This window comes from Tigriopus californicus, chromosome 5, assembly GCF_007210705.1.
Source record: "Tigriopus californicus strain San Diego chromosome 5, Tcal_SD_v2.1, whole genome shotgun sequence".
Lineage (NCBI taxonomy): Eukaryota > Metazoa > Arthropoda > Copepoda > Harpacticoida > Harpacticidae > Tigriopus > Tigriopus californicus.
Genome location: NC_081444.1, coordinates 7,000,975 through 7,026,777, shown reverse-complemented (window position 1 = coordinate 7,026,777; position 25,803 = coordinate 7,000,975). Strand labels below are relative to the sequence as shown.

At 41.8% G+C, this 25,803-nt stretch overlaps 3 protein-coding genes across 5 annotated transcripts; 1 reads left to right on the top strand and 2 right to left on the bottom strand.

The window, feature by feature from the left end:
* The first annotated feature begins 443 nt into the window (after nt 1-443).
* LOC131880454 (uncharacterized) lies at nt 444-25,795 on the top strand. 3 transcript variants are annotated; one of them, XM_059227097.1, is made up of 2 exons: nt 444-3,323; nt 25,656-25,795. In XM_059227097.1, the coding sequence occupies exon 1, from the start codon at nt 444-446 to the stop codon at nt 2,853-2,855; it is 2,412 nt and encodes an 803-aa protein (XP_059083080.1). In that variant the 3' UTR covers nt 2,856-3,323; nt 25,656-25,795. The 3 variants fall into 3 exon arrangements, with proteins under 3 accessions (XP_059083080.1, XP_059083079.1, XP_059083081.1); XM_059227096.1 differs by having other exon boundaries at nt 25,565-25,703; XM_059227098.1 differs by lacking the exon at nt 25,656-25,795 and adding an exon at nt 7,416-8,254.
* LOC131880459 (uncharacterized) lies at nt 3,531-10,894 on the bottom strand. The gene is made up of 3 exons (XM_059227112.1): nt 9,245-10,894; nt 4,352-4,844; nt 3,531-3,859 (listed from the first exon to the last, which is right to left on the bottom strand). Exons 1-3 carry the CDS (start codon nt 9,710-9,712, stop codon nt 3,825-3,827), a joined length of 996 nt encoding a protein of 331 aa, XP_059083095.1. The 5' UTR covers nt 9,713-10,894; the 3' UTR covers nt 3,531-3,824.
* LOC131880460 (guided entry of tail-anchored proteins factor 1-like) lies at nt 17,416-22,139 on the bottom strand. The gene is made up of 4 exons (XM_059227113.1): nt 21,918-22,139; nt 18,690-18,861; nt 18,509-18,576; nt 17,416-17,736 (listed from the first exon to the last, which is right to left on the bottom strand). Exons 1-4 carry the CDS (start codon nt 22,005-22,007, stop codon nt 17,545-17,547), a joined length of 522 nt encoding a protein of 173 aa, XP_059083096.1. The 5' UTR covers nt 22,008-22,139; the 3' UTR covers nt 17,416-17,544.
* Nucleotides 25,796-25,803: the final 8 nt, after the last annotated feature.

The window sequence follows — 25,803 nt, the reverse complement described above, 5'->3', positions numbered from 1 at the left end:
CCAATTACTACTTGTTGGTCTGTTTCCATGCGACTTGGTTTCCTGGAATCATTCATGCATTGTGCACTGTACAGTAGGAAATATTTTGTTCGCATGGATAGCTTGCTTCGTAAAGGAGAGAGAAATTTTGGACATTCCTTGGGGCCAAGCCGGAAGACTTTGTTGCCGTCTTTATTAAAGGATTCGTCTACTGATGACTTGGTGTTTGAATTCAAAGGTCAAATCTTAAAATGAATAGATGTCTAAAGCTTTGAGGTGGCAAACACGGTTATCTGAGATTTCACGCATGCACCTTAAAGAATACTCCGATTCCTTTATCTTTTGATACACTTTGCTGAAAGAAATATTGTGGACTGAATGTCGTTTTTTAGTTAGAATTTGAAAAATCATGAGTGGTGTCTGTTTTTTGAACTGAAGCCGTCCTTGGTGGATTCTGAGAAGTCATGGCGTACAATGACCCAAAAAGCAGGAGAACATTGAGGCCAGCCATGGCAAATGAGTCATTTCTCACGTCCAAGATACTTCTATCCCAAGATTCTTCTGAACAACCTGAAGATGAAGTGGATTTACGAGACCAAAAGAGACGCACTTTCCTCAGCAGTGTGAGAAAATCAATCCTCCTAGCCACTGATCATGCAGCATCCTACCTTGATTATCTCACCATCAAGGTGATCTTTTGGGACCTCTTAATTGCAGTTGGAGATCTGGTGTCTGATTTGTACCAAGGTACCACATTATTGACCAACAATGACACGAGGGTCTTTGGTGCGATAGCATTATCAATCAATTGGATACCTGGGATCGTAGCTGTCATTCATTTCTTGTCGATGTACCGGCTAAAGCTCACCTGGCCTCAAGTTCTAATCTACGTGATGCTATTAATTCTATTTTACCCAATCATACCAATTGTGGCGTACATGAATCTTCTTTGGAGGCGCCCAAAGGACGGCATAATCACAAAAGATTTCCGAGATGCGGAATACTTGGCCAACCTGTCACACGCCTTGTCTGGCGGTCTAGAATCCCCGATTCAGTTGATTTTTCAATTATGGTTGTTCTTAAACGGAGCCATCAACGCGAGATCGATGACCAATTTCTTCACGTTACAAGACTGGTACGGGAATACCATCTCTATTCCAATGGCCTTTTCCCTATCCATAATTTTTACATGTGCCAGCATTCTCAAAGCCGTGGTCGAGCTCAACCTCATTGGGATCCACGTGAGTTGCATCACAACTTGGAGCAAAGCGAAAGAACTGATGTCCTTGGTCCTTGATTTCCTTCCGTTCCTTTTCCTTGGAACGGGTTTTCGAATAGCTGCCATTCTTGTACTCTTGAGCTACTTGAACATGTTTGCGTTCCTCCCAATTGCTGTGGTGTGGCTGGTGACTGTCATTGTGAACTTACGGGTGGTGTCTAATAGGACCCATGAGTTCCCGATTTGGATCATATCCTTCTTCTCCTTGTTCTTCCCCAATTGTTTCACCATCGAGTGTTCCAATGGAAAACAACTGGACTGTAAGACTTTGCAACGACGCTGCTTCCAACTTCAGACATATCCGGCCATGTTTATTTATGGCATCGGTCTGGTTATGGTTGCTTTAATTGTATATCTCCCTTTCGAGCGTTTCAACTTTATATATAGCCCTGACATCATATTGGGGGTGAGCAAGTTTTCTGTGCTTTTGGTACAAACCCTATGCGTCGGTCTTTTAAGTGTCCTTTTGGCTTCCATGGGTTGTACCATGGCAGATATTGGGCTGCAATGTCGAATCCAATCTTCATCAGTGGCAAAGGTGGTGAGTGTGTTATTCAGTGTAATCATCATTCTGTCCGGTATTCTACCTTGGTTTCTTGTGAGTGACAACTACGAGAATAGTGTCATTTTCTTCATGCCATCTAGTAACCATACAGTGATAATAGAAGCATTGCCGTTATCCATGTCAGAGTCAAAGAAATGGAGTGTAGAAGGAACTGTGGCCGTGAATCTGAATCCATCTCCAAACATGCCGCAGAAAGATTCCAAGCAATACGTTCCTCCAGCCGTGATCGGCAATATATCGGCAATGGTTGTTATTCTTGATCGGTCAATTTGGATGGAGCACAGAAATTCTATAATGAACTTCAAACCGAATGGAGTTGTCATCGTGGATAATCAACCTTACCGTCCGTCGTCTCCTTTGCCAAACCTCGTGGAAAACATGACCGATGCGGCTCAATTGCCCATTGTGTTACTCACTAGTATGGACTCGCATCTTCTCCAAAATCTTTCCAGCAATGTCTTCATGTGGATGTCATCATCACATCCTAAAGATGTCCTCGATCCCTCATTTAAATGCGACAGCCAAGGTTGTCTTCCTTTTGTACTCAATATGGGACATTTGGCCGGTCACCAATTTCGGTCCAAAGAGTGTTATTGGATGGGACGAAGTTGTCTTCACTTTACTAACGAGCAAGAGGTGGAACCATTCTGCAATGGATGGAACATTGAAGCTTGTCCCTTGGGGGACCAAGAATTCGGAGTGTTCCAATCCGTTTCAATTGGACAAACTTTCCGAACATTTCGATCGAGTCCAGCGAGTTGTGCAATATCACCCAACCTCGAAACCGACGTCAAATTCTGCGATGACACGTTCGATTCCGGGTGGACGTACTGGCTTCAATATGAAACTGTGTTGGTATCAAATGACATTCTCACCCGAATCAGACGCAGATACTGTCTGATCCCGCTTCGAAATTGTATTCTAGAGGAGCGAGACGAAGACATTTGTTGCCAGGCGAGGACCTGTTCAAATCCTGATCTCGAGAATTGCAATCTTAAGAAACTGCCTGGGAATAGCCAACGCTCTTCCTAAATTAGTTAGTTCTGTATGGCGGTGGTGGGGACGATGATGATGATGAGGATGAAAATGACTAAGCTATTCAAACCCGCTTGCCATTGTACAAAACTCTTCCTTAACAGAATACCTTTCACGATCTGCTAGTTCTGAATGAATTTGCGAAAACAACTCCTCGGTAGCATATCTGTACAATGTGTGTTCTGAACAAAGTGCATTTGGATGGTGTTCAGTTTTGAACAATACGTCACCTACCAGCTACTACTACTACTACTTTTGTATCGTTATCCAACCTTCAGCCGTTACATAAGCGAAAAAAATGCCACTGGTGTTTCCATGTGCCTGAAGACATGGAATTTGACGGAATCAAGACAAAATCGGAAATAGAGATGTGCTAAAGATCCTTGAAGGTGCTCTGGGTTTGCTGAAGAAACAGACAATGACTACAAAGGGCCATATCCTTATTCTACAATCTTCCTTTTTGTGGTAAGATTAGAATTTGCTACTTCGAAATCACTCTGAAATGGCAACTCTAAATATTTGTAAGAACAAGTGGAAATGCATGTAGAAAATGGCTCCCTTCTTGATTGAAGTGAATCTGATGAATCTGAGCAGGGAGTATGCTCACATTTGTTATTGCAAAAAATTCGCAACCTACTTGATCCATCGGTTTTGTTTGCAAATGCTTAAATGAAGACTTCACAATACTTTATTGCATTATCACAGCTCACAGGTCGATGGAGTAGCAGTAGTCAAAGTACAAAAGATTATCACACGTATGTTTTTTTCTCCTAAATTGATGATTGGATGATGCATGAGTAAAAAGAAAAAGCAGAAAACAACTCAAATTTGAAAATCTATCACGATCTTGTTATAAAGTCCAACATGTATGCGTTGGATCCAGTAATGCCAAACGGAAACAACCACGGGATGAATGGATGAATAATGAATGAATGAATGGGACACATCAGGGTTAATTCCAGGCCCTCACATGTCCATGGGCCGAAATGTATTTGAATACCCTGAAAAATAAGGAAACAGAAGACGCACTATGAACCAGGCTGGTCAAAAGTGTACACCTCTATCGATAGACCGTAAACTTTGGAGTCATCTAAAGTTGACGTAAGCTTTCAATCCAACGGGATGTTTGTTGTGGCTCAAAAAATTGGAATCGCTCAACATAAGGACGCAATCAGTCTATCATAGGTTTCATGCGTGAAGGAATGGGCTAAAGAGAAATTTTTTAAAGCCGATCGTTGAGGCCGAATCGAAGACATTAAATGCCAAACAATGGTCGAAACATGATTACACTCACTTCAATTACGCTCGTTGGCTTACCAGATCTTCAGGGAAACCAGCTTAAGCTTCTTTCCATTTGAACGCTTTTAACATTTAAAAGGGTTCCTGCGTTTTTTAGTCCTCGCTGACCAACAAAACCCAAGTGCTTAAAGGCCAAATGAAGAGCCGAACGCAAAGTACGTACTACAGATGGGCTTGACTGTACAAATACTTACAATTCAAGTAGATGATGGCGATGATGATCCCCAAGGACATCATGAACGCGAAAGTGCCAACAATCTTTAGAACGGGCTTGGAGCTACACCATGGGGGCTTGGGGGGTCGTGTGAGACCAGGGGTGACGGTGAAGGCTGCAGGATCAGAAGGGTCATCCGGGAGCATGATACTTTTGGCGAGTTGCCGCATGAGTTTCGATTCGTCTTGTGGCTTCTTTTCGTGCATTTGTTGATGAACTATGATATTATGAATGTACTTTGGCAATGGCCACTTTGACTTCCTGACCGAATCAGGAACACCCTCTTCATGTGGGGCTTGGGGTGGATCAATCGGCCCGGGAAAGGGGGATGTTTCTCGGCGTTCCACCCGATGATTGGATATGACAGAAGGTGCTAATGATTCGTTGATTTCATTCAAAGTGGATGACAAGACCCGACAACGCCTTGGTGGCGAACTCAACATCCAATTATTGGGATCAAAATGGGACTGGAGCTGGAATAAAAACAGACGAGACAAGTGGTCATTATTGTTACTATTATCATTATTATTATTGTTGTTATTATTAGCACGGATAGTTTTTTTCCGGGTTCAATTCAGTTGGATGTTTGCAGTCATTTGTCGGGTGCAAGATCGAAGGACCCTAAGATGGATCGGTTGGTCATTAGACGTCTGTTATGGGTTCTTTCCTATGGTCACAGGACGTGGAGGTAATTTAAATATTTGTATGCACCGACTACGTCCGTCTTGTTGAGGAAGTATGCATTAGCTCACTCGTAAACCCCAAAGTTGATTGCTGGATGGTTCGCTTGTTGAAAGTTGTTGTTGTTGATGATGATGTTGATGTTGATGTCATCATAAACAACATCAATTCATTCTGCATCATACACATATGTAAAGAGCGTATTTGCCGAGCCAAGTACTGTACGTGGTGTTGTTAGTGGTGGTGTGTTTTCAATGATAAACATTACTTGGTTGCAATTACCGATTAATTGCGCTCTCTGTTGTAACAAGTTATAGCATGCCTGTACTTTAGGAGTTATTATTCTTGTTGTTGATGCCGACGACGACGAAAAGAAGAGACAGAATTATTTCTTCCTTATCAACTTCTCTCCTTCTTCATTGTTGTCATTCCTTCATTCTTATTATTACTATTATCATCATCATTCTGATCTAATCAAGCTCTCGAACTCATTCCTCCTAATCCATCCAAGCATTTCGTCTCGTTCAGCCACCCCAATCGGGTCCTTCAAATAAGTTGATCCAACATTTAGTTAGTGATTAGACTCCTCGGTTTCTGTCTCGACTCAGGGTGCTTGGGTTGTCCGTAGGGAGGTGGCAGCCAAAGATTGAGATGTCTCAACACGATAAGGCCAATGGATTGGAGATGGACAACTGTAAAGTCGCTGTTTCCCCGTTCCTCCCAGTCAGGCCGGCATGCGGTTTGATTTTTTGCCGTTTGTTATCATCAGATGATCCGTTGGACAGTTGGACAAAAGGTCCGTCCGTTCATTGCCTCCATCTATCTATCCGTCCATCTATCCCCTTATCGCACGTGCTTGGCTCGCTCTTACTCTTCCTTGGCACCCAAGCACACATTCTCACGTGGATCGACCACTCACTCACTCGCTCATATAGGTATCGATAGTACCAATACGGTAGTACATCATACGGACACACTGCCAAATCTACTATTTGTACTAGGACACCTCAGTCCGTTGCAGTCCTGATCTGTTGACGAATTAGATGCTCGAATGAATTAAGACACACTCATCTATTGGAAGAGCATCATAGAACGGCATCATATTAGTGCATCTCCCACCAGAGTCATGATTGTTCAACCGAATTCGCACAGATCTCATCTCGGATGGAAAGATGCCGAAATTGGATGCATTGGACAGAGAAGCCAGTTCTCATTTGAACAAGGAAGACTTTCTTGCCTGGCTTTTAGTGCTACTATTGCTTCTGAAGTGGCCTGCACTCCAACAGTTACCGCGAAGAGGCATGATATGGTTTGGAGTAGTGGAACAAAATTGGCCAGGAATGCATTGATTGTTGTGGAGTAGTCTTTGCGGTCTGTTGAAGCATGCCAAGGTGGATTAGGCGCATGTATAGTACTTGGTAGTCAAAGTTCGAAATCCACGGGAGAGGTCCACGAGACTCCTCGACTTTGCGTAACAGGTGTAAAACAAATCACACTTTGGTTTTGGCAATTTATGACTTGAAAAGAAAACGAGTCTTTGCCAGTACTTGGGCTAGAAATTCAGCATTATGAATTNAGTAGTGGAACAAAATTGGCCAGGAATGCATTGATTGTTGTGGAGTAGTCTTTGCGGTCTGTTGAAGCATGCCAAGGTGGATTAGGCGCATGTATCGTACTTGGTAGTCAAAGTTCGAAATCCACGGGAGAGGTCCATGAGACTCCTCGACTTTGCGTAACAGGTGTAAAACAAATCACCCTTTGGTTTTGGCAATTTATGACTTGAAAAGAAAACGAGTCTTTGCCAGTACTTGGGCTAGAAATTCAGCATTATGAATTTGCACTTCCGCTTGTTTTGATTTCAATCTGGAGCCTCTTTGTAGAAAACAAAATGCAACTCGTAAAAGTAGAGTGGAGTCAGGCTGATAGTAGTAGCAGCAGTGTACAGTACAATACCACTTAGCATGACTTGAATTCACATCAAGTATCATGAAATACGACATTTGCTTCGGCCTCAATAAAAGGTTGAATGTGGAAGTGGACGTACGTATTTGAACAGGTAAAACGAAGACTTACACAATGCATTTGCAAGTGTGAATATCTCGATGGATCACAAAAGAGAGCCGCCTTATAATTGGAATGGACGTTTTAAAAGTTCAACCTAATGACGGTACCGGAGACCATGCCATTGTTCATGGGATAGTATTTGCTTGTTTCACTTCAGTTATGACTCTGTAAACACGATCGATTATCAACCACTAGGCCATCGATGCTTAAAAGGGAACAGATGAACGTGTTGGGATCCATAATTTGTGTAGAAAAAGTAATCCATCATGTCTTATTGAATCTTGCTTATATACACCTAGGTATTGTTCTCATGGCTCCATTGTCAACTATATTTGGACCAGTTCTAGTTGTGCATCGATTGGTGACAAAAAGACGTCATCATCATCATCATTTCCCTCTATTCTCTTGGAAGTTGGCGATCCCTCGTTTACTCGCTAAATCACCTAGTGCAATAGACTGCAGAGTTAACTGGACTTGGACTGCCTTAAAAAGTGCAAAATTGGCAAGTAGATGTGCAAGTGGACATGAAAGTGGTATCAAGTAGTAGGGGTGTGTGCAAATATTTTGGTTTACCGTGTAATTCGACGACGAGGTACGATTGGTACATGTAAACATGAAAATGAATGTGATCGGCTTAATTCTAGCGTTTCACTCTTTCACGTCTGGATAAGAAAATCCCAGGTCCATGGAAAATCCATGAAATCGCTCTTTTTGGCGAACATCCATAACATCCAAATAATGCTTGTGAAAATTGATTCAATTTTCGTAGGACATCAACTAGTTTTTTGTTTGATTAGTTCAATGTACGTACACTTAAAAGAGAGTTTTACTCTCAATGGTCTCGATCGAATTTACGTCCAAACCGGATGAAAAAAGTGACGAAATATCATCAACCAAGCAGTACAGTCGTTTAAGTTTTCGCAACCTTGAAAAGGTATTGATTTTTTCGCAATGACTATCCCATTCCAATCTTCTTGTTTTACAATAAAATACATTGCACCCTAAATGAAAGGCACATCAATACGTAAAGGCGCTAATTCGTGGTAGAGGCGTCAAAGAACAGAAGTATGCAATGAAATTGTCCACCTCAATTATAATCTATCCTAGCTTGTTGATTTATCCACTCTGGTTATAACTGAAATGCAAATTCAGCCCTAAGGTATCTGATAATCTAGAATTTGACATTGGGAATAAGTAACACATTTGCGTTTTTCATCCGAGGCCCAAATAATATGTCTTGAATTCCGTGGATCTTTTCAATTGGTTTGGAAATGTGTTTTTTTTACGATTGTAGGCTGGATAGGTTATCGTATAATAGGCTCTGCAATGAGCGGTTGCCAATTGGGCAACATTAATGAGTTGGAATTCCCAGACTTACAATACACTCCTAAAGAACGATTCATGCGATAAGAAAGAATAGTTGCTCTCGTTCAGGAGGAATGCTGGAACCCTAATTTAACAGTAATTCTTATTATGATCCAACTTCATCCGTTAAGCTTTCACTCGTAGCAAAAACATTCTTGGACTCAGATGCACTGACTTTATGGCGTTCTGGTTTATCTTTAACGCACATAACATAATATGTTGAATTATCTAAGGATATGACGGTTTCAACCAAATTACGAAAATTGAAAAAAAAAAAAACAATGAGAGCCTTTTTGAAGATAGTCAGTCAGAATTGTTGAGACAAGTAGTGTGAGGGAATAATCTACGAGTTCCCTTAAGTCCAGCATTTAAAAAAACACCGTCGTCAAAAGATTCTAAAGCTATAGTATGTATCCCAGCTCCAGCTCACATACCATCAAAATAGTACGCAAACGATCACCTGCCTTGCTGAGTCGAGGTACTCATCGCTGTAAGCTGCCCCGAAAGCGAAACCCCTCTCAAAGACGATTATTCCCGATCCGCTCATTAAGTCACTAACTTAAACCAGATGTACTCGTAGCTAGCGGTAGGGATGAAAAGTAGCACCTTGTCTAACAACGTTGGTCATGTAAAGTACAACCGAACCCATCATGTGAGGGCAATGATCTTGAAGGTATGGCTCATCTTCAGAGCGTGCCAAAATTTCACGGCCCAAGCCAAGGACCCTGAACGTGTCCCTCGGTCAAATAATGAATTCGCTTACCCGCTCGGCGCCATCCGACGACGAAATGGAGGTGTCCGAGGTCACCTCATGTTCGCTTCCTTCGTAGGAACCAGTGACGTGGAATGTCGAGACATGACTTTCTCGCCACCTTCTACTTTCCCCTTGAGGGGGCGTGGCAGGAAGTGGGGGTAGTGTGGGTGATCTGGACGAGTGGGCTCGCTCCGTCTGGAGAAACTCGTGCTCTCTTTGGATGGCATCCTCGGCCAAGTAATTGGGGGATCGTTTGGGCTTTCCACTCGTGTTGACCTTGAATGAGCTCGACGGAGCCGAGGACAGGGTGGTGTGGGCCGTGGAAGGCCCATCCTCGCGAACGAGGTCATCGCTACCTCGTCGGCGGTATTTCTGGATCCGGACGGTCGTGTCACCCTCCAGATTCTCGTGGGCAGCTGGATTATTGTGGAATCGCACCTCTGATACAAAAGCACTGAGACTCATATCCTCTCTCATGGGGCACAGCTCGTTTACGACCACAGGGCATGTCCAGGACAGGAAAAGAGCAATTCAACTCTTATGCAACCAATTGGCCAGGTTTCAGATCCAGTCGGAGGAGGGTTCTCAGTATCATCAGCATAATCATCGTCATCACCACCGCTATATATTTGCTATCGTGGCCACCAACTACCTGAATTCAAGCAACTCGTGGTGATCACAGTGATCACTCTCGTTTTCTTCGTTTCCACCTGTTCCTGCTTCTCGTTCTCATGGGGATGCTAGGATCAGCCGTGCACAGACGCCTCCGACCCCTGGCTATTTTTACCCGTAGTGCTGTTCATGGCAGGAATGCAGGAATCAGCTGATCGATGCGAAGACGCACGAGGTTTGTCCACCGTTTGCTTCGAGGTCATAGGTCACGTTGAAGGATGCCTCTAGGTGTGCTGGTGTGCTGGTTGGTTGCTTGGTTGCTTGGTTGTTGGGATAGGCGCGAAGGTAAAGTAGAAAACTGGAATTCCCAATGACGTCAGAAGTTGACACTCAGTCGTCAGATTTCAGGGACGTCCGTCTCCGCCGATGGTTCTTGAGGACTTGAGATGAAGGCAAAAATAGTGCCCGAGAGGCGCCAGGGATGAACTCTGTTTGATCCTTTGTCTAGGGTTGAAGAGTCAAGCTTTTCTTGAATTTTAAAGTGATTGATTGCACTGAAGAGGTAACATCGAGCGAGAGGCGTGACATTGGAAGAACAATAATTGCCGTGCAAAAAGTAAACTCACGGACACTGAAAACACGAACAAGAATGACGACCTTGCACCAACCCTTTTTCTTCTTCTTCAACTTGATGATTTCAAGATAAGCGTTTGCCGTCAAGATATGGTTTCCTAAGACCGTCACGAATAGGGAAATCCGGTGGCAGCGATTGCAGGCAGCCCTTTCACTTAACTAGAATTTCTGAAATGAGATAGTTCCCTTCGCAAAGTCGTTTCGGGGAAGCCTATCTGGTTGACTTTGGTGCATGTCAAGAGATCTTTACCACTTGTTTCTGTTTTCACGAGAAAAAAATCCAGGCCTACTAAACTCCTGCTATGTAGAGGAAGCGTGAAGTCGTGGTGCACTCCACGAGCTTTGGCTTCACACTGAGTTTCCGATGGCGGCTTTACCCCGCATCGGAATGGTTACATGACTCGAGTCTGCGTGCGCCTCCAAATCTCACTCAACCATTCCGACGGTAGATAGATGGGTGGGTGGGTGAGTGCCTTGCCAGTGGTTGAAGAAGGTGCGGATGGTTTCAACTCCAACCAGACTAACCGTACAGATACAGTACTCACGACGAGAAATAGCAGCCACCGCAGCCGGGAACTCGTATTAGATTGCTGGGAATGGTAAGCGATAGGTCTTTCAAGTTAGACAAGGAAGATGATGTTGACAGCTCATGTACATCCTCCTACCATCGCCTGTCTTTGAGTTCATTCTCGGGCCTGATACAGGTACAACCATCATGTTGGCCCCTCATTCTACCTTAAATAAGGCCTCTTGGTCTCATATCCAGTTGAAAGTCCCAGTTTTGTCATAAGCCCGACAACTTTCGTCGCCACCTCCAGTTTCCGATCTCAATGCTTGAGCACAATAGGGACCGAATAAATATGCATAATCAGATCCCACGCGCAACGCAAAGTGGCTTTATCCTATGTGCATTACCGATGGTTACGTAAAATATTATGGTTGCCAGTTCAGCCATGTAAACTCGGGGTCAATTGGACAATGGCAACAGCTGATGAGAGTTCAACTTGTGTTCACATTCCTAATCGTCAAATCGTGCTCGTCCCGTGCCTTACTTTTCGAGAAGGAGATAACCAGGTTCGAATCTGGGCATTCGCGTTCAACCACTTGGAAACGGTCTTTTGTGGGCTGATGCCATAACATGGTTGTAAATGATGAAGCGTTATGTCTGATGCCTGACATTGTTGTTGCCACGTTGATTTGAAAAATAAAACACAAGCCTCTCCAGTCAGATTTGTAAATGCCTGATGAGCTCATGATTAGAGGTCGAAATGATCTGTTAACTAGCAATCGAGTTTTGTTGTCCACACCGTCCGTCCCAACAACCTCAATTCGGCCAATACCGCCTCTTATTGATTAACAGTTGGATGTTTTGACATCTTCCCTTATTGCCGTTTGAGCGAGAAAGGGCATCCATCAACGAAACAGTTTGGTCGACATATGTTTGAAGCATGGCAACGCATCATATGATCCGAACGAGAACTTTAGAACCAAAATACCACTTAACATGCTGGTCTCTGAGATTGTTCATTTTCTCAATCGCATCAGTCGGGGAAAGAAGTCTTCTTGATGGAAGAAGCTGCTTCGTACAGTCATACCTATACAACTCTGCTGCCCATCACGGTTCGTCCCACTTTCCACATGAGATTCGAGCTCTCTCGGTCGCTCAACTTTGACATTTAGATTCCCGTCTGTTCGTTGGGCTCTCAGACTCTTTTTTTCTCCAGAGGGGGCTCGGACACCAACGTTCATTCAGCCGATAGCCTGGTTACACCAGTCACCGAGTGCTTCTTTTTGTAAAAAGAAATTATGCCACCGTCTCCATGCGGTTTTTTCTATACACGAGGAAAATTGTTCCAAAATGGGCTTTGTCTCGGGCTTCAAATATCAAAGTATCATCGCGCCTGATTGGGCACGGACGGGCTCATTACAAATTACCCTCATGCATAAACCTCTTTTACCAGAGAATAATGCGTTTTAAGACTCTCACATCAGAGGAAATCCGGCGATCACTTAATCGATCCATCTATCAATCAAACAAACGGCATTAAACGCGTGAAAAGAGTTGAATTCAGAGAGTTGATACTGAATGAAAACGGAAACATGGCCATCAAATATTTTGTTGCGGTTCGTTTCGGAATTTAGATAAAAAGAACAGGCCAACTAGTTCATTGGGTTTTACTGCGGAACAATGAAAAGCTGATCATTGCACTCTCTCCATGGTGGATGGTGGTGGTGGTTAACGAGATCGAAGACTAGAACCAAACCAAAGCGGATGTCGAGTCCCTCGAATGACTTTGGTTTGGCCACAAATCAGACGAGAAACGGTTCTTTCTCATCCGAAGAAGATCCGCTTTCCTCCAAGATGAGCCAACCTAACTAACTGTCCAAGTCACTTTCTTTCGACGTATCTGAAGTACGTACTACTTCCATACAGCGATCATTGGCCTCTATGAAGGCGGTAATTCACCTTAAGAATACTCCACAAAGAGGTCCTTCAGCCACTTTTGCTTGTCAGCACTCATAATCAGTCAATTCCAGACCCCTTGAAAATTGAAAGAGGAAATGGCTTAATTGATCATCTCTGATTTCAGACCCTTTTGAGGCCCCTATTTTCCTCGAATTCATTAGGAGACCCCCAAAAATTGGGTTGGGAAAGAATGTGATCATCAAAAGCTTTTCGAAATGTATGGTTTCCTCCTCTACGTAGCAATAAGCCATTCTGGGGCCCACCTTTTTTCAGATTCGATTAGGTTTCTCATCAAATATTTTTGTGGTCGTTCCAATTGGCTAGTAATGGAGGAAATCTGGAGGAGTACCAAAAAGTGGCTCATGAATTCCAAAGCTCTTTGGCCAAGACACTATAAATGTACAATAAAGGACCACCCCACCCTTAAGTCTGTCTGTGAGTGATTGTGATGCACAATCTTGGTCGGTTTATTGGGTATGTGAGTGTGCATTTGTATTTAGACCCTTGAATCGTGTTCAAGGCAACTTCGGTTAACAATTTAGAGTGCCCTTACGTAATGATCAAGGAGCATGATGGTCGTTTCCATTGTCGACGTGTCTCCTTGCTCTTTGGTCCTGAGAAATGTGAATGGAATCACGCCCAGTTCTGACGGCTGCTTTTTGTCATTTCAATGAATATTCGAAGGTTAAGAAAGATTACAGTAAAATCAAAGGACCAATTGAAGCGATTGTTTCCCACAAGTTCCATCGTGCATTGTACACAGAGAGCGATAGAGAAAGAAAGAATGATTACATGGCAAGTAATGAGTTTGAAGTAAAGCGCACATTCCTGAGAAGAAGCTAAAACCAAGTTGATTTTGAATGAATAATGAAGGCAGTTTTCCTTCTCTTGAATCGGCGACATTTCTCGCTGTTCAGCGAATAATTCACGTTGACGAATATATAATGAGACCGATCGGCACGATAATGTAGATCTGAACGAATTGCTTCATATTCATCTTTTGCTGAAGGTGGGTGTTTCTTTATTTTCTTGAAAAATATTGTTGAACAGTTTCACCTTTACAAGATAAATAGCATATGCTATGCACTGCTGTTGCATTGTGCTCTCCCTATGATAGAACTATTGAAAATAAGGGGGAGTTGGTTTCATAGTTCTCATGTAATATATGAATTGTTTCAAAAGAATAAACTTTCCCGAAGTTCATTGATATTGAGTGGAATTGGAATCATACCAATAAACGGGATTGTTTGATCTATTTGGATATTTGTAGATAATATTTTCAAATCCTTCTAGACATCGATTAAAGTTCATTTAATTGCATACGTGCATCAATTTTAGATCAAATCATTCCTAGGTGCTTTTCAAGAGGTTCAAAATATGGGAATGCATGGGAAACTTTTGGACTTTCTGGTTTATTAAAACCAATGGAACCGATGTCCCAGTAGCTCGCATGACTTCATTGGACACAGTTTTGAGCATCCAGAGAGTGATCTTTTTACTTTTTGATTTATTGCATCAATGCGCATTGAAAAGAATTAGAACATCTGAAAGTTGGGGTTGGTCCACTATGTAAAAATTTACTTTGAGAAAACTTTATACACTATACCATGGTCCGTCCTATTTTGAAAATATTTATCAATTCGGTAAAACTCGTAGATCAGGATCATGGATTCATGTTTAAGTAATTCTTTCGGGATTGAAGTACAACTAAGTCTTTTTCATCCATAGTACTGCCGTTATGCTGCTGATTCTATTAATTGCGTGTATCGGCTCACAATATGAATATCTAACCAGAAATTTCCAATGTAACAGAAATGAAAATCTATTTTTGGGATTACCATGTGTCGAGTCGAATTCTACCAATAAACTTCACGAGCGATTAAAATCAACATCAGAATGTTAAGTCTGTTACTTTGGAGATCCCAACTTTCTCTTCACGTAAGCATAACTACTAGAATACTATTGGAAGGAAAAACAACTCGACACTTGAGTGGTTCGAAAACGAAGTGTCCAACGCAAAAAAGCGATCAAAAATAGCCCAATGTTTGGAACGACTTCATCAGACGAACTGAGAAGCTCGTACACTAAATGTACTAATTTCAAATGGATCTGGATTATTTTCGTGTGTTGAAAACTCGAAGTATTGGAGTAAGAATGCTCCTGCCGTTGGAACTATTTGACATCAGCAATTCATAAACTAACCAGCACATAGAATTGAAGCTCATTTTTTCAGCATTGTATTCAAAGACGGATCATTTGCATCACACCTAGCTAATTCAAGCATTTTTATGACTCATTACGGCTCTTGGTATCTCCATTTTATTTTGTAGAAAAGAGCTGTATTTGCTTGGCACTATTTGCATGGATATCAAATGCTTTGCATCTTCAACCACAGCCCTCATCTAAGACGAGATAATCTTAAAAGGATCTCTCTCTCTCTCTCTCTCTCTCGACACCTCTTCCAAAAGCGGCCGTACACTTTGATTTGCATTTGCCTCGAATTCCCCACTAACACACCTGTGCCATCAACTTTCGTTTGACTAAAGAGTACTCTACAGTAAGGTCGTGCAATTAACCTCAAAATTGCTGCCGAACAAAGTTTGCTTGGCAACTGTTCAGTGAATATGTACACTGCATGACTACCAAGTACCGACTGCCAACGTGTGACTGAAGATGGTCGACCCACGTAGATGGGTGGCAGACATGAGATTGTGCATGAATTGACTTGAGTAGGTAACGTAATACTTTATTCGATTGGGCCAGGGTCGTCTGGTAAATCAAAATCTCAAAAAAATATGTTTGACGTCCGTTTTCCTCAAGTGCTACTGACGTATTAGAATAAATGGCATGCGTATCCATACGGGTATCACCACAACAGACAAGACTGCGGAGTAAAAAAAAAGACGTCTTGAGGATCGTGAGATCAAAATCCTTCGCGCTTTGTAGAGGCTAATGATCGTTTGAACAACCAACAATTAGTCAATTGCGATTGTCTTATTGGAGGGTATCGTTATCTAGAAAGCGGTGTTACGTAACCAAAGGTGGATAGAAACCCTCTAGGATTGTGGCAGTTCACGATGGCTGGTTCTTGTACAGTAGTATGCAAACTCGAATGCCGTTTACTGGACAACTGGAGACTTAAGTGCCATCAAATTCCAGGTGGCATTATACTAGGTTCTTGGTACTTAGTTACCTAGATCAAGAGAGCTGCTCCAGGCATCAGCCAGCCAATTGCAAATGACTGAACTATGAGTTGGAAAACTTTTTCGCCTCCGAGCTTCTTTTAATTCCTCTCAATGGAGCTCTCTGACAACAAAAACCGCCCGAAAAAGCCAAAATGAACAGGTAAAACAACTCTTGGCAACAAACTTTGGCATTTCCATCCATGCAAGCTCACACGCGCAGCACCAGCAAACGACGACACTGACAACCACTTCATACAAACATACGGCTCAGCCACACAGAAGAGATCACGTTTATTTTATTTTCTTTGGTTTTGCCACACAAGTTTCATGAAGATGCCAAACCGAAACACCACAAACTGAAATGGAACCCATTCATCACGAGATCAATGAAGGATGCTGGAATTTCTGGTCTGCTTCTCACTTCGAATGTATTTACTTAGCTTGCCTGGATTTGGACAGTGCAGTTTACTAAAAGAAACTCAATTCCCAACATTTTGAAAACAATAACATGATCAAAATGATAGTGATGGTGGAAGCAAGGAAAGCTCTTCCTCTGGACATGATTGCGAATAGCTCATCTTAGAAATCGGGTTTACCTTGAACTTAGGTCAATCAAATCAGGGCAGATGAAACGGACATCATTCCCAATTGATCTTAAACTTTCGGCATTTCTTTACTATGCCAACAATGTGATTGGCGTATTAACCAAGTGCAATGACCTTTTATGCTTTTGCTAGCAATAACTTTTCAGCCTTGGGAAACTGAATGGTAAGGCATTATCGTTTTTAGATTAAATAACCGTTCTCTCATATTATGGTCCTCCACCGTCTCCAGATCCATGAATTGATTACTTATGATTTCATTTAGGGCTGCACAACAATTCAAAAATAGGGCAGAAGCTTTTCTTCGTCAAAAATGCTATACTTGGTGAAGTGTTGCCACTTTTGATTTTACTTGTAGCTCAGCTTTGTAAAGGTCACAGACTTGATGTGACATAAGTTCACTTAACGACGGCCCCACGCCTGATTCAGCAAAAACCGAACCCATTAAACGATCCAGTCAAATGGATTATCCGTAACTCTGAGTAGGATTGTGTTTGAGCATCAAAAACCGGCTGTGCGGTAATCGTAGGAGGTGCCTAATTAAAGCTCACACGATCAATACCATCCCGCAGTGATCAATGTACGACAAGTATTGATATCTTAATTTCATGTACGAGTATTCAACCGCCACTAAAACGTACGATTAACTAGTTTCAACTGCATATATCTAGTACGCTCTAATTGTGCATTCTTAAACTTTTTATTATGGTTCATTCACAATTTGTTACATAAGAATAAATTCCTTTTTCCTCATCAGAATCCTGTAACAACATCAGATTTGAAAAAAAGTTTTGCGCCGACTCCGACCATTCAAGACTTGGTTTTGAATAGACAAGGGATTGCACTTCTACAGATCAAGGTCCAGAATGGAATCCCAATGGCCCCACTGAGACCCGTGGGATAAGACATGAGCAAGTGGAAAGGGTAAAATGGGTGAGATTCATTGAAGATGACCACAGGTTCGCTGCCGTAGGTGAAGAATATAAATAGAAAAAGAAGACCCTGGAAAAAATAATTAAGGCTATAAAGGATCCAAAAACAATACACAACAATCTGATAAGGTTGAGTTATGAAAATACTTTTTTTCCGCGAGGTTTCACTGAGGTGCGACCATGGAAGAAGAAACATAGAAGGGTAAAAATTACTGTTCTGGACCAAATTAAAAATCACCGGGGGGTTCATTTTCAATGGCATATGACATCATCACTGGTGGAATGTCGTAAACTCATTAGCTAGCCTCAAAAAGTAATCCTGAATTTTCTTCAGTCAAACCAGGGTTGCTTTTTGCTCAAACTTAACATTTTTATGTTATGATGGAATCGGCTGGTGCTTTCACCTTCCAAGTTTTCTGGCAACCTTGAATTTGAAATTAGATTTGATCTCATTACTAGTAAAAGTCTAGTTTGCTGTATTTTTTACTGCATATGAATCGCCAAGTAGAACAGTGCAGACCTCCAGCCAATTGAAAGCAGCGCCTCTACAATTAGAAACCATACCCATACTGTAAGACATTTAGCTGTCTGAAAACGAGTCCGCCTGGCTAGCTCGCTTCACACTCTCTAGGAGTTGCTTCCTCTATTGTGCAACGTATGAAGGAAAACGATGGGGCCATGTTATGTTTCAAATTAGAATGGTGAGATGAAGTAACTTATTGAGAAACGAACAGCTTTCGAGGAGATTCTTTGCCGCAAATAATAGTCTTCCAGAACCAGATTCCATTTTCTCACACCATGGACGAGAGGACTAAATTGATAACAATGTTTTGGCTTCTTACCGTTATGGCATAAAACGTAATTTGAAAAGCTCGATACGACATCTTGGTTTGAGAAATTCGATCACTCTCTGAAACAAATGGATAATTTCATTCATTGTGGATCCATAAAAAAAGTATGTGTTAAAAGGAAGCCAACACGCTTCAGTTCTTAGAGTGATCAACCAGAACAGAGGCAACTCACGCAGTTCTTGCAAGGCGGCTTTGAGCTTAATCAATCGTCTTTCTATTTTTGCATGTTTTGCAAATTCATCCATCATTGAAATCCCATCCTGAGTTTTCTTAAGGCTCCTGATCTCTTCTCGGATTTCAGTTTCTCTTGGAGAGCACGATCGCTTATTCAGGAGGGCTATAACCTGCAAAGAAATCAAATGACCAGCTTTCAAATAAAGAGGTGGAGAATGCATAGAAGCAGCATCTAGCTTTCTTTTTTCATTTCGTGGTGGATTTTTTCGGTCGGTGGAAGGAGAGTGCAAAACCAGTCAAGGGAGGGTGTCCACAGAATCTTGGAAGACCATATTAGAATAGTGATTTCCTAACAAAATAATGATATCTACCAATCAAAAAGTTAATGTAGGGGACAAAAGATAAGGGTCTATTGTAGCCGAGCGGTCTAAGAGGCAGAAGCGGTGCCGAATATAAATATCTTATATATATTTGGGAGAAAACATGGCATGGTTTTTAGTGCACTTTCCTGTAATACGAGAGGACACCGGTTCGATTCTTTTCTCCAACCTTCTTCCATCGTAGCCCCATAAACCTCTGTTCTCGTACCTTTCAAGTAACTAATTTGTGCTGGCACTGCCAACCATTCAGATGCCAGGATTGCCTCGGCTGCGGATTACCAAACAGTTTCAGACGTCCCATAGGGTTTTATCCCAATCTCTTGTAATATTGCTCAATCATTGATTGCCCTCTTTCTTCAAACAGGCTCTTTTTTGGGCATCAGAGATGTTTGAGATTTTTCCTTTAGAAGGCTGGACGAAGTTGACAAGATTGGGAAAATAGGAGCCTTGGGTTTAAGCATTTTTTTCCTATTGGATGTACTCTTTTAAAGAAGTTGTTGGATAAAAACCAGTACCCTCAAAGCAGTTTGTCAATTCTCCCCATTCTGACTAAAAATCTATTAGGAAAAGGAATCTAACTTGCTTTGTCACTTCTGTGGGGAGTCAGGATGCATCCCATTTGTCGCATTTTTAACCTTTCCACATCCGGCGTTGCCAAACTAAAGCCCTCACCTCCAACCAAGCATAATAATTTCCTCATCAGACCTTACGTAAAAGAACAGCTGACATAAATTTTATGGGAGTTTCCCCCATGCCCGCCCATTTTCGCTTGGTACGGTACTATGCTTGTTGTCCTTCATAACTCCCCCGAAAGGAACTACCTTTGAGGGTGATTGATCTTTCTACTTGTTGATTTTTTTGTCCAAGGAAATCCAAGAAATAGCTACTTGAGGGCGGTTTTACGCAAGCACATATTTGATGAGAGGAAACACATCTGAAGGTAATTGAGATTTGCAACGAAAACTTTCTTAGAATAGATCAATCCTGGTCAATCTGAGCCAAGGCCTGGAAAAACCTGAAAAAAACTGAAACAGTTTAAATGCCCGAATGTGACAAGTGTTACTTGTTCTTGAGGAAATGCTTACACAGACATAAGGGACTATTGCGGGATCTTGAGAAAGTGGATCCGGATTATGACATTGAGGTTATTGGTGATCTGACATATGGAGGTGATCGCTCGTTTTGGTTCGACTTCTTAGCTAAGGTGCTCCGATTTCTACGGGTGGTCGGACTCACGGTGAAGTCACCTTTCATGATCTCAGACCGCTCTGATATCATACAAGCCCTCAACCTCATTCCTATGTCAACTCTTAAATTCTTGGATATCCAAAATAAAGGACTTTTCAACTACGAGGTTAATATCAATTACACGGATCGAGATGGAGTGAGAACCTTCATCACGTGCACAGCTTTACGATCCTGAGCATTATCACCACTCTTGGCTTCGAACCATGCAGAAGTGCCAAAACATGCAAACATTGTCAATTGGCAAACAATTTTCAATTGACTGGAAGAATAACTGGGGAATGCACCATTCACTTTGATGTGGAGCGATCCCGATTGGCTGCCAAGGACTATGAGTTCTTGGCCAATTTTAAACGCGCTCAAACTATCAGTGATATCTCGCTGGGAGACTTTGATCTTGGAACCAAATTTGATAGCACCCTGTTAGCTTATATTGCTTATGTAAGAATAGAATAGAACACGATTTTTTAAACAAAAAATGAATCTTTCAACATGTCCAGTATTTCCAAAATGTGCGCAAAAATGACAATTGAACTTGAACTAATGTAAAACCAAAACCCCGGGTCTGGCTTTCAAGTTGCATTTTCAGCTATATCGACAATATCTTGAAATCGATAACTAAAATTTGAGGTGGCTGATGTTGCTTTTCATTTAGAAGCGCAAACATTTTGGGGCCAAAATTAAGTTATTTTTAAAAATAAAAAGTAGAGATAAATCGAACAAATTTGAGCTATTGCATCGTATTGACCAGTTTCTGATCTAACTTGTTTCGCATTTAAAATTTTCTGTTAGAAGGGTTGAATATTTCTGGCGAATACAAGAGCCAATTCAGCTTCAAAAAATTGGAAACAGGACTCCTCGATACATTTTCAACCCCAATACAGAGGATTCGATGAATCATTCTCAAATTAGTGACACTTGGGTGACTCATAATGTAATAAGGCAGATAAAATACAAGTAGCAAGTTGAACATAACGTCCCTTTTTGAGTCCTGAAGTAAGAGTATGATGTGCCTGTGCTATGTGTGGATATAAGCTTTGATTTGTTCCAATATTTCCCATAAAATAGTGCATGTCAAGTAAAGGAAATTCAAGGAAAACTGTGGTCCGGCGCCATGATTTTGGGGAGGGAGAACTAAAACAAACATTACAGTCAACTCGCACCATCTGCTCATTGAATTTTCAATAATCGAATGATTTTGAGTGAGGTGCGATACACAACCCAATAAAATGAACATGTTTGGTGTAAAAAGGTGAACTCACTATCAAATTGGCACAAGACCACAATGCTATCTGCTTAGACAAGCAGGTAAAATGAAATAAATGTCAAAATGCAATGCATGCACAGTGCAGTTTGGCTGGGTATGTTGTCTTTGATTTAACTCCATGGAATAACGTCAGTTGTTCATGAACCTGTTCATTTGGCAAGCCCTATTCTCGTTCAGTTTGCATTGCAGTCTTTAGACGGATTTACCTTTGAAAGCAAAGTGCTAGCCCATCTAGGCTATCCTATCAAAATTTGGAAAAGCTCTTGTTGGAAGAGTCTCAAGCTCACCAAAGTTGGAGCACTTGGGACCTTCATATGCGTTCACCACTACCTACCCAAGAGAGCGTCTGGTCCAAGAAAATTTGCCAAAGCACCAACAATGGGACACCAATTAATAGCGGCCAACTAACTGTATCCACTGTCATGTTCTCGTTTCCACACTCTCTGTTTCAATAGATTTATTCATTCATATACAATTTGATGTGAATCTCAACTTTTTGGTTGTTGATAAGATAGTCAAGGTGACGAAAAAAGTCCATTGCCACCACATTTTTACGGAATATGCCTCATTAATTTACCACAAAAATTGTACTACATATATTTTAATTAAGAACAGAAAGTTTTCGTGTCCATTAATGATCAATAAGATTCTGGGCGTGTTCCACCTGGGCAACTAATAACACGAAGCCAAAACACTTCAATCACCCTGATGGGAACGGAACATGACCATAATAAACAGCAAACATTTCCAGCGTGACGAATATCTCTAAGGGTTAAACTTCGAAATCCCTCATTCTTTGAGCGATCCAAGGTCAGAACATAACGCACATATACACTAAACCATTTTTGAACCATTGCTGTGCTGGTAGTCGCTTGAATCAATGTACAGTTCGTCAGTATTGGTAAGTTTAAAAGAAGTTTCCCCATCACCTAAGAACGCATCTTAGCCTTGGCGATTCAACCAAACCTATGTTTCTGCGATTTTTATTCTTTCATGCAAACGATGAAATATGAAACAGACACGTGTTTTATGATTAAGATAGGTCAGGCGAAAATTGATGGCAGATTATTTTAAGCAGCATATTACATTTAGCTTGCAATTACAGTCTGTCATCCTTAGATCTCAAGTTTTTTACGACCACCTAACTCATGTTTTAAAACTTTAGACACCCACATTATTCAACAATTCAGTACTCTTCGTTCAAATCATGAGCGATGTTATTTACGGCTGAAACTAAACGGATCTACTGATGTAACCAATCTGCGCTGCGCAGGCAGATTACAATCAAGTATGTATTGCTGAAACTGTCATAAGCAGATTGGTTTACATCACTAATATACTTTTCATAGATCAATCTATTTGAACAAAATCTTCTTGCCCTTACTTTAGTTAAACTGTCTTTTCGTTCCAAGCATAAATTCAAATGATTGCAACACTTGATATTATTTTAATAAGCAAACTCCTCATTGCCCGTATTAAAAGGCCATTCATTGCCAACCGCGAAGTCAAGTTAAAAAAAAATCATCTTAACAATGAGCGGAATGACAGAACTCTTGCTCGTCCAAAACCGTACTGACTGTGGCATTATTTTCCAGCGATAAGTCAAGCTACATCCGTAAGTAAGTGTTTGAGTGGCCGTACCGTCTGCGCTCTTCCTCGGAATTGAGAATTGAGAACCGGTAATCACACTTCCGAATCAGCGTCTGCAGAATCAGCGTTTATTCCATGGATCCCCAGGTTCATCCATGGGTATCTCCTAATGACAATCGAAAGTACAGTCGTCTTGTCATAGCGCCGTGCACCAAATCTGATTTGTCGTTAATGCTTGACCGGTTTCAGTCCGAACAGTATTTCGATCATTTGTGTGTGGATCGAACCATGTTTGCTATTTCCCTGATTAAAATAATCTCGAGCCCAAGGGAAAAGAAAAGTCGTCTATGTCGTTCGGGAACATTCGCACATGTAAAGAAATGCTGAGCACATCATGTAAATCAATTTCGAAACCGTACTTTCCTTTCATTTCCTCACACCCTCCACAAGCCACGAACCACTCGAAAATGGACGGGAATGTTATGGAGTAGAGAGTGTAGAGTTTTAACATTTTGGAAGAGAACGAACCGAACGAGCGCATTGCATTTTCCGTCACAAATGACGGACCACAGTTCGCTACAATTGCGTATTTTAATTACCAGCTTGATAAAAGTTATTCCCTATAAAATCACAGTACATAACCAAGCACAGAATGAATAAACTTCTAGTAATTGACTATCAAAAGAGGGTTAGCTAGCACCTGTATCTTTTGAAGAGTTTTTGTAACAAGCTTTGAAGACCTAGGACGCATACCTTTTGGCTTGGTCATTGAGTTTGGTTGATTGAGCTGAAAAGTGAAATATCAATTCGTATCAACTTCGGGTCAGTCTCATCTGAAGATTAACGTAATGTTGTGACTCCATTCTTTTAAGTCTATTCTCGACCCCAACATCCCTGTCCACATTCTAGTGGTTCAGTCGCAAGTCCAAGGAAGAAGGAATTTATGATTTAGGCCCACTACAGTACTACTGAATGCCCATGCCTAACAATGCCTATCTCTCGGAACATTTTTCGGTTAGGACTTACTCGTCACTCTGTGGTTTACCACCAGTTTAGTAGTTTACCAGCTGGTCGTTGTGGCTACTATCTGCTGCATTTGCGGGGAATAGGCTGGGGCCCTGATCTGAGTTGCCGGTCGGCGGCCTGCCCGTTTACGGTGTCTGTCCCCGCTTTAGAGTCTTCTTCCCAAGGTCCGGATAGTATCATGGTTTTCTGCTCAGCTTTAGCTTGCTTGCGCTTTTTTTGTGATTTACATCCTGGATTGAAATGGTGTTACAAGTGCTTTGATGGTATGAGGTACAATTTTTGTGCAATTTTATTGATTTCCGTACGTTCTCTTACTCTCTGTTTAAAAGTACTTACTCAATGGTTTAGTTATTGAAAGATGTGCACCTTTGATGCCTATGAAGCGCCAAAGCTGATCTCAAGTCCTCCTCCTTTTGAATCCTCAAATTTTTCATCTCGTCTTCTGTTAGACTTCTCATAGAGTTGCGGCTTTGGTCATATACCGGTCAGATTGAATGAAAACTGACACACACACACACTCGGATATTACTGAAAAATGACACCTTGAATGAGACAATGGCTAATATAATCATCCCTTATTTTCTCAAATTCATGATAATTTATACCATCGTTTTGAAGCATTTCAAAATATGATTCGTTCACCCAAATCAGTCGAGGGTGCTGGGGACATTTAAGTGCATCATGCCCTTGGGTGACACACAGAAAATCGAACAATGAATATGGATTCAGTTATTTCCTCCAAAATAGGTTTTTCTGCACGAACTCTTTTCAGGATATGCCGCCAAACCATAATCTACATCCAATCGCGGCCCGGCCCAATTTGACCTTCGAGTCCACCAGGTTTGACCGATTCCCTTAGCCACTTTTCGCCCACCCTGTTATTCAGTCTAACCTGAGTTCACTCATCGACTCACTCAGATACTCCAGTTAGTACAGTGCCTCCAAATCTAGAGCGGAAAAACTATGACTGGCACTTTGCGCTCTTGCCAGATGATAGTTGGGTTTTTAACAAACTAGAGCTGTGCCATTCTTTGTTTTAAGACATCCATAAATACGGAAAAATGTGACCAACACCTCCATTTTCAATGGGTCTCTTAGTAGACTTAAGAGCTTATATATACATAAAATCATAGCATGGGCCCCCAATCACCAAAGTTGTCATAAAAAACTGGACTTAAAATCATATAAACGGCCGCATAAGCATACTAGAGTTCCCACCACGGCCATGATGGAAGACATCCTCAAACACCACCATAGTTTCGTTTCAGGTCCGCACAAGTAAATCTTTACCGTAATTTGGATCAAACCATGATTTCTGGAAATCAAGCGCTTTTGGACTAATTTTGTACGCTTTTTTCCTTGAAGCATCTGGCAACACTAAGAGAGGGAGTCGCTCCTTAGAAGAGACGAGAAGAAGAAGGAGGCCCGTCCTGAACTTTGCCTGTTTACCTTCCAGTTCATAGGACCGACCCACCGACCCACCGACCCACCGACATATCGCCAGCACCACTACTACCATCGGCGAGGCGGAACCACCCGCCCTCTCTACATCCATCCATCCAAGGAACCAACTAACCGCCGACAAGGCCGCCCCACACTGCCCG

What these genes read in the sequence shown, in the direction of transcription:
- LOC131880454 (XM_059227097.1), top strand. Translation starts at nt 444, where the DNA reads ATGGCGTACAATGACCCAAAAAGCAGGAGAACATTGAGGCCAGCCATG.
- LOC131880459 (XM_059227112.1), bottom strand. Translation starts at nt 9,712, where the DNA reads ATGAGAGAGGATATGAGTCTCAGTGCTTTTGTATCAGAGGTGCGATTC. An exon ending in CGTCGGATGGCGCCGAGCGG is followed by an intron (nt 4,845 to 9,244) that starts GTAAGCGAATTC and finishes TTTTTATTCCAG; the next exon opens with CTCCAGTCCCATTTTGATCC. An exon ending in CGCCATCATCTACTTGAATT is followed by an intron (nt 3,860 to 4,351) that starts GTAAGTATTTGT and finishes CTTATTTTTCAG; the next exon opens with GGTATTCAAATACATTTCGG.
- LOC131880460 (XM_059227113.1), bottom strand. Translation starts at nt 22,007, where the DNA reads ATGACAGTGGATACAGTTAGTTGGCCGCTATTAATTGGTGTCCCATTG. An exon ending in TGGACCAGACGCTCTCTTGG is followed by an intron (nt 18,862 to 21,917) that starts GTAGGTAGTGGT and finishes ATTTCTTTGCAG; the next exon opens with GTTATAGCCCTCCTGAATAA. An exon ending in TTACGTTTTATGCCATAACG is followed by an intron (nt 17,737 to 18,508) that starts GTAAGAAGCCAA and finishes TATTTTTTCCAG; the next exon opens with GGTCTTCTTTTTCTATTTAT.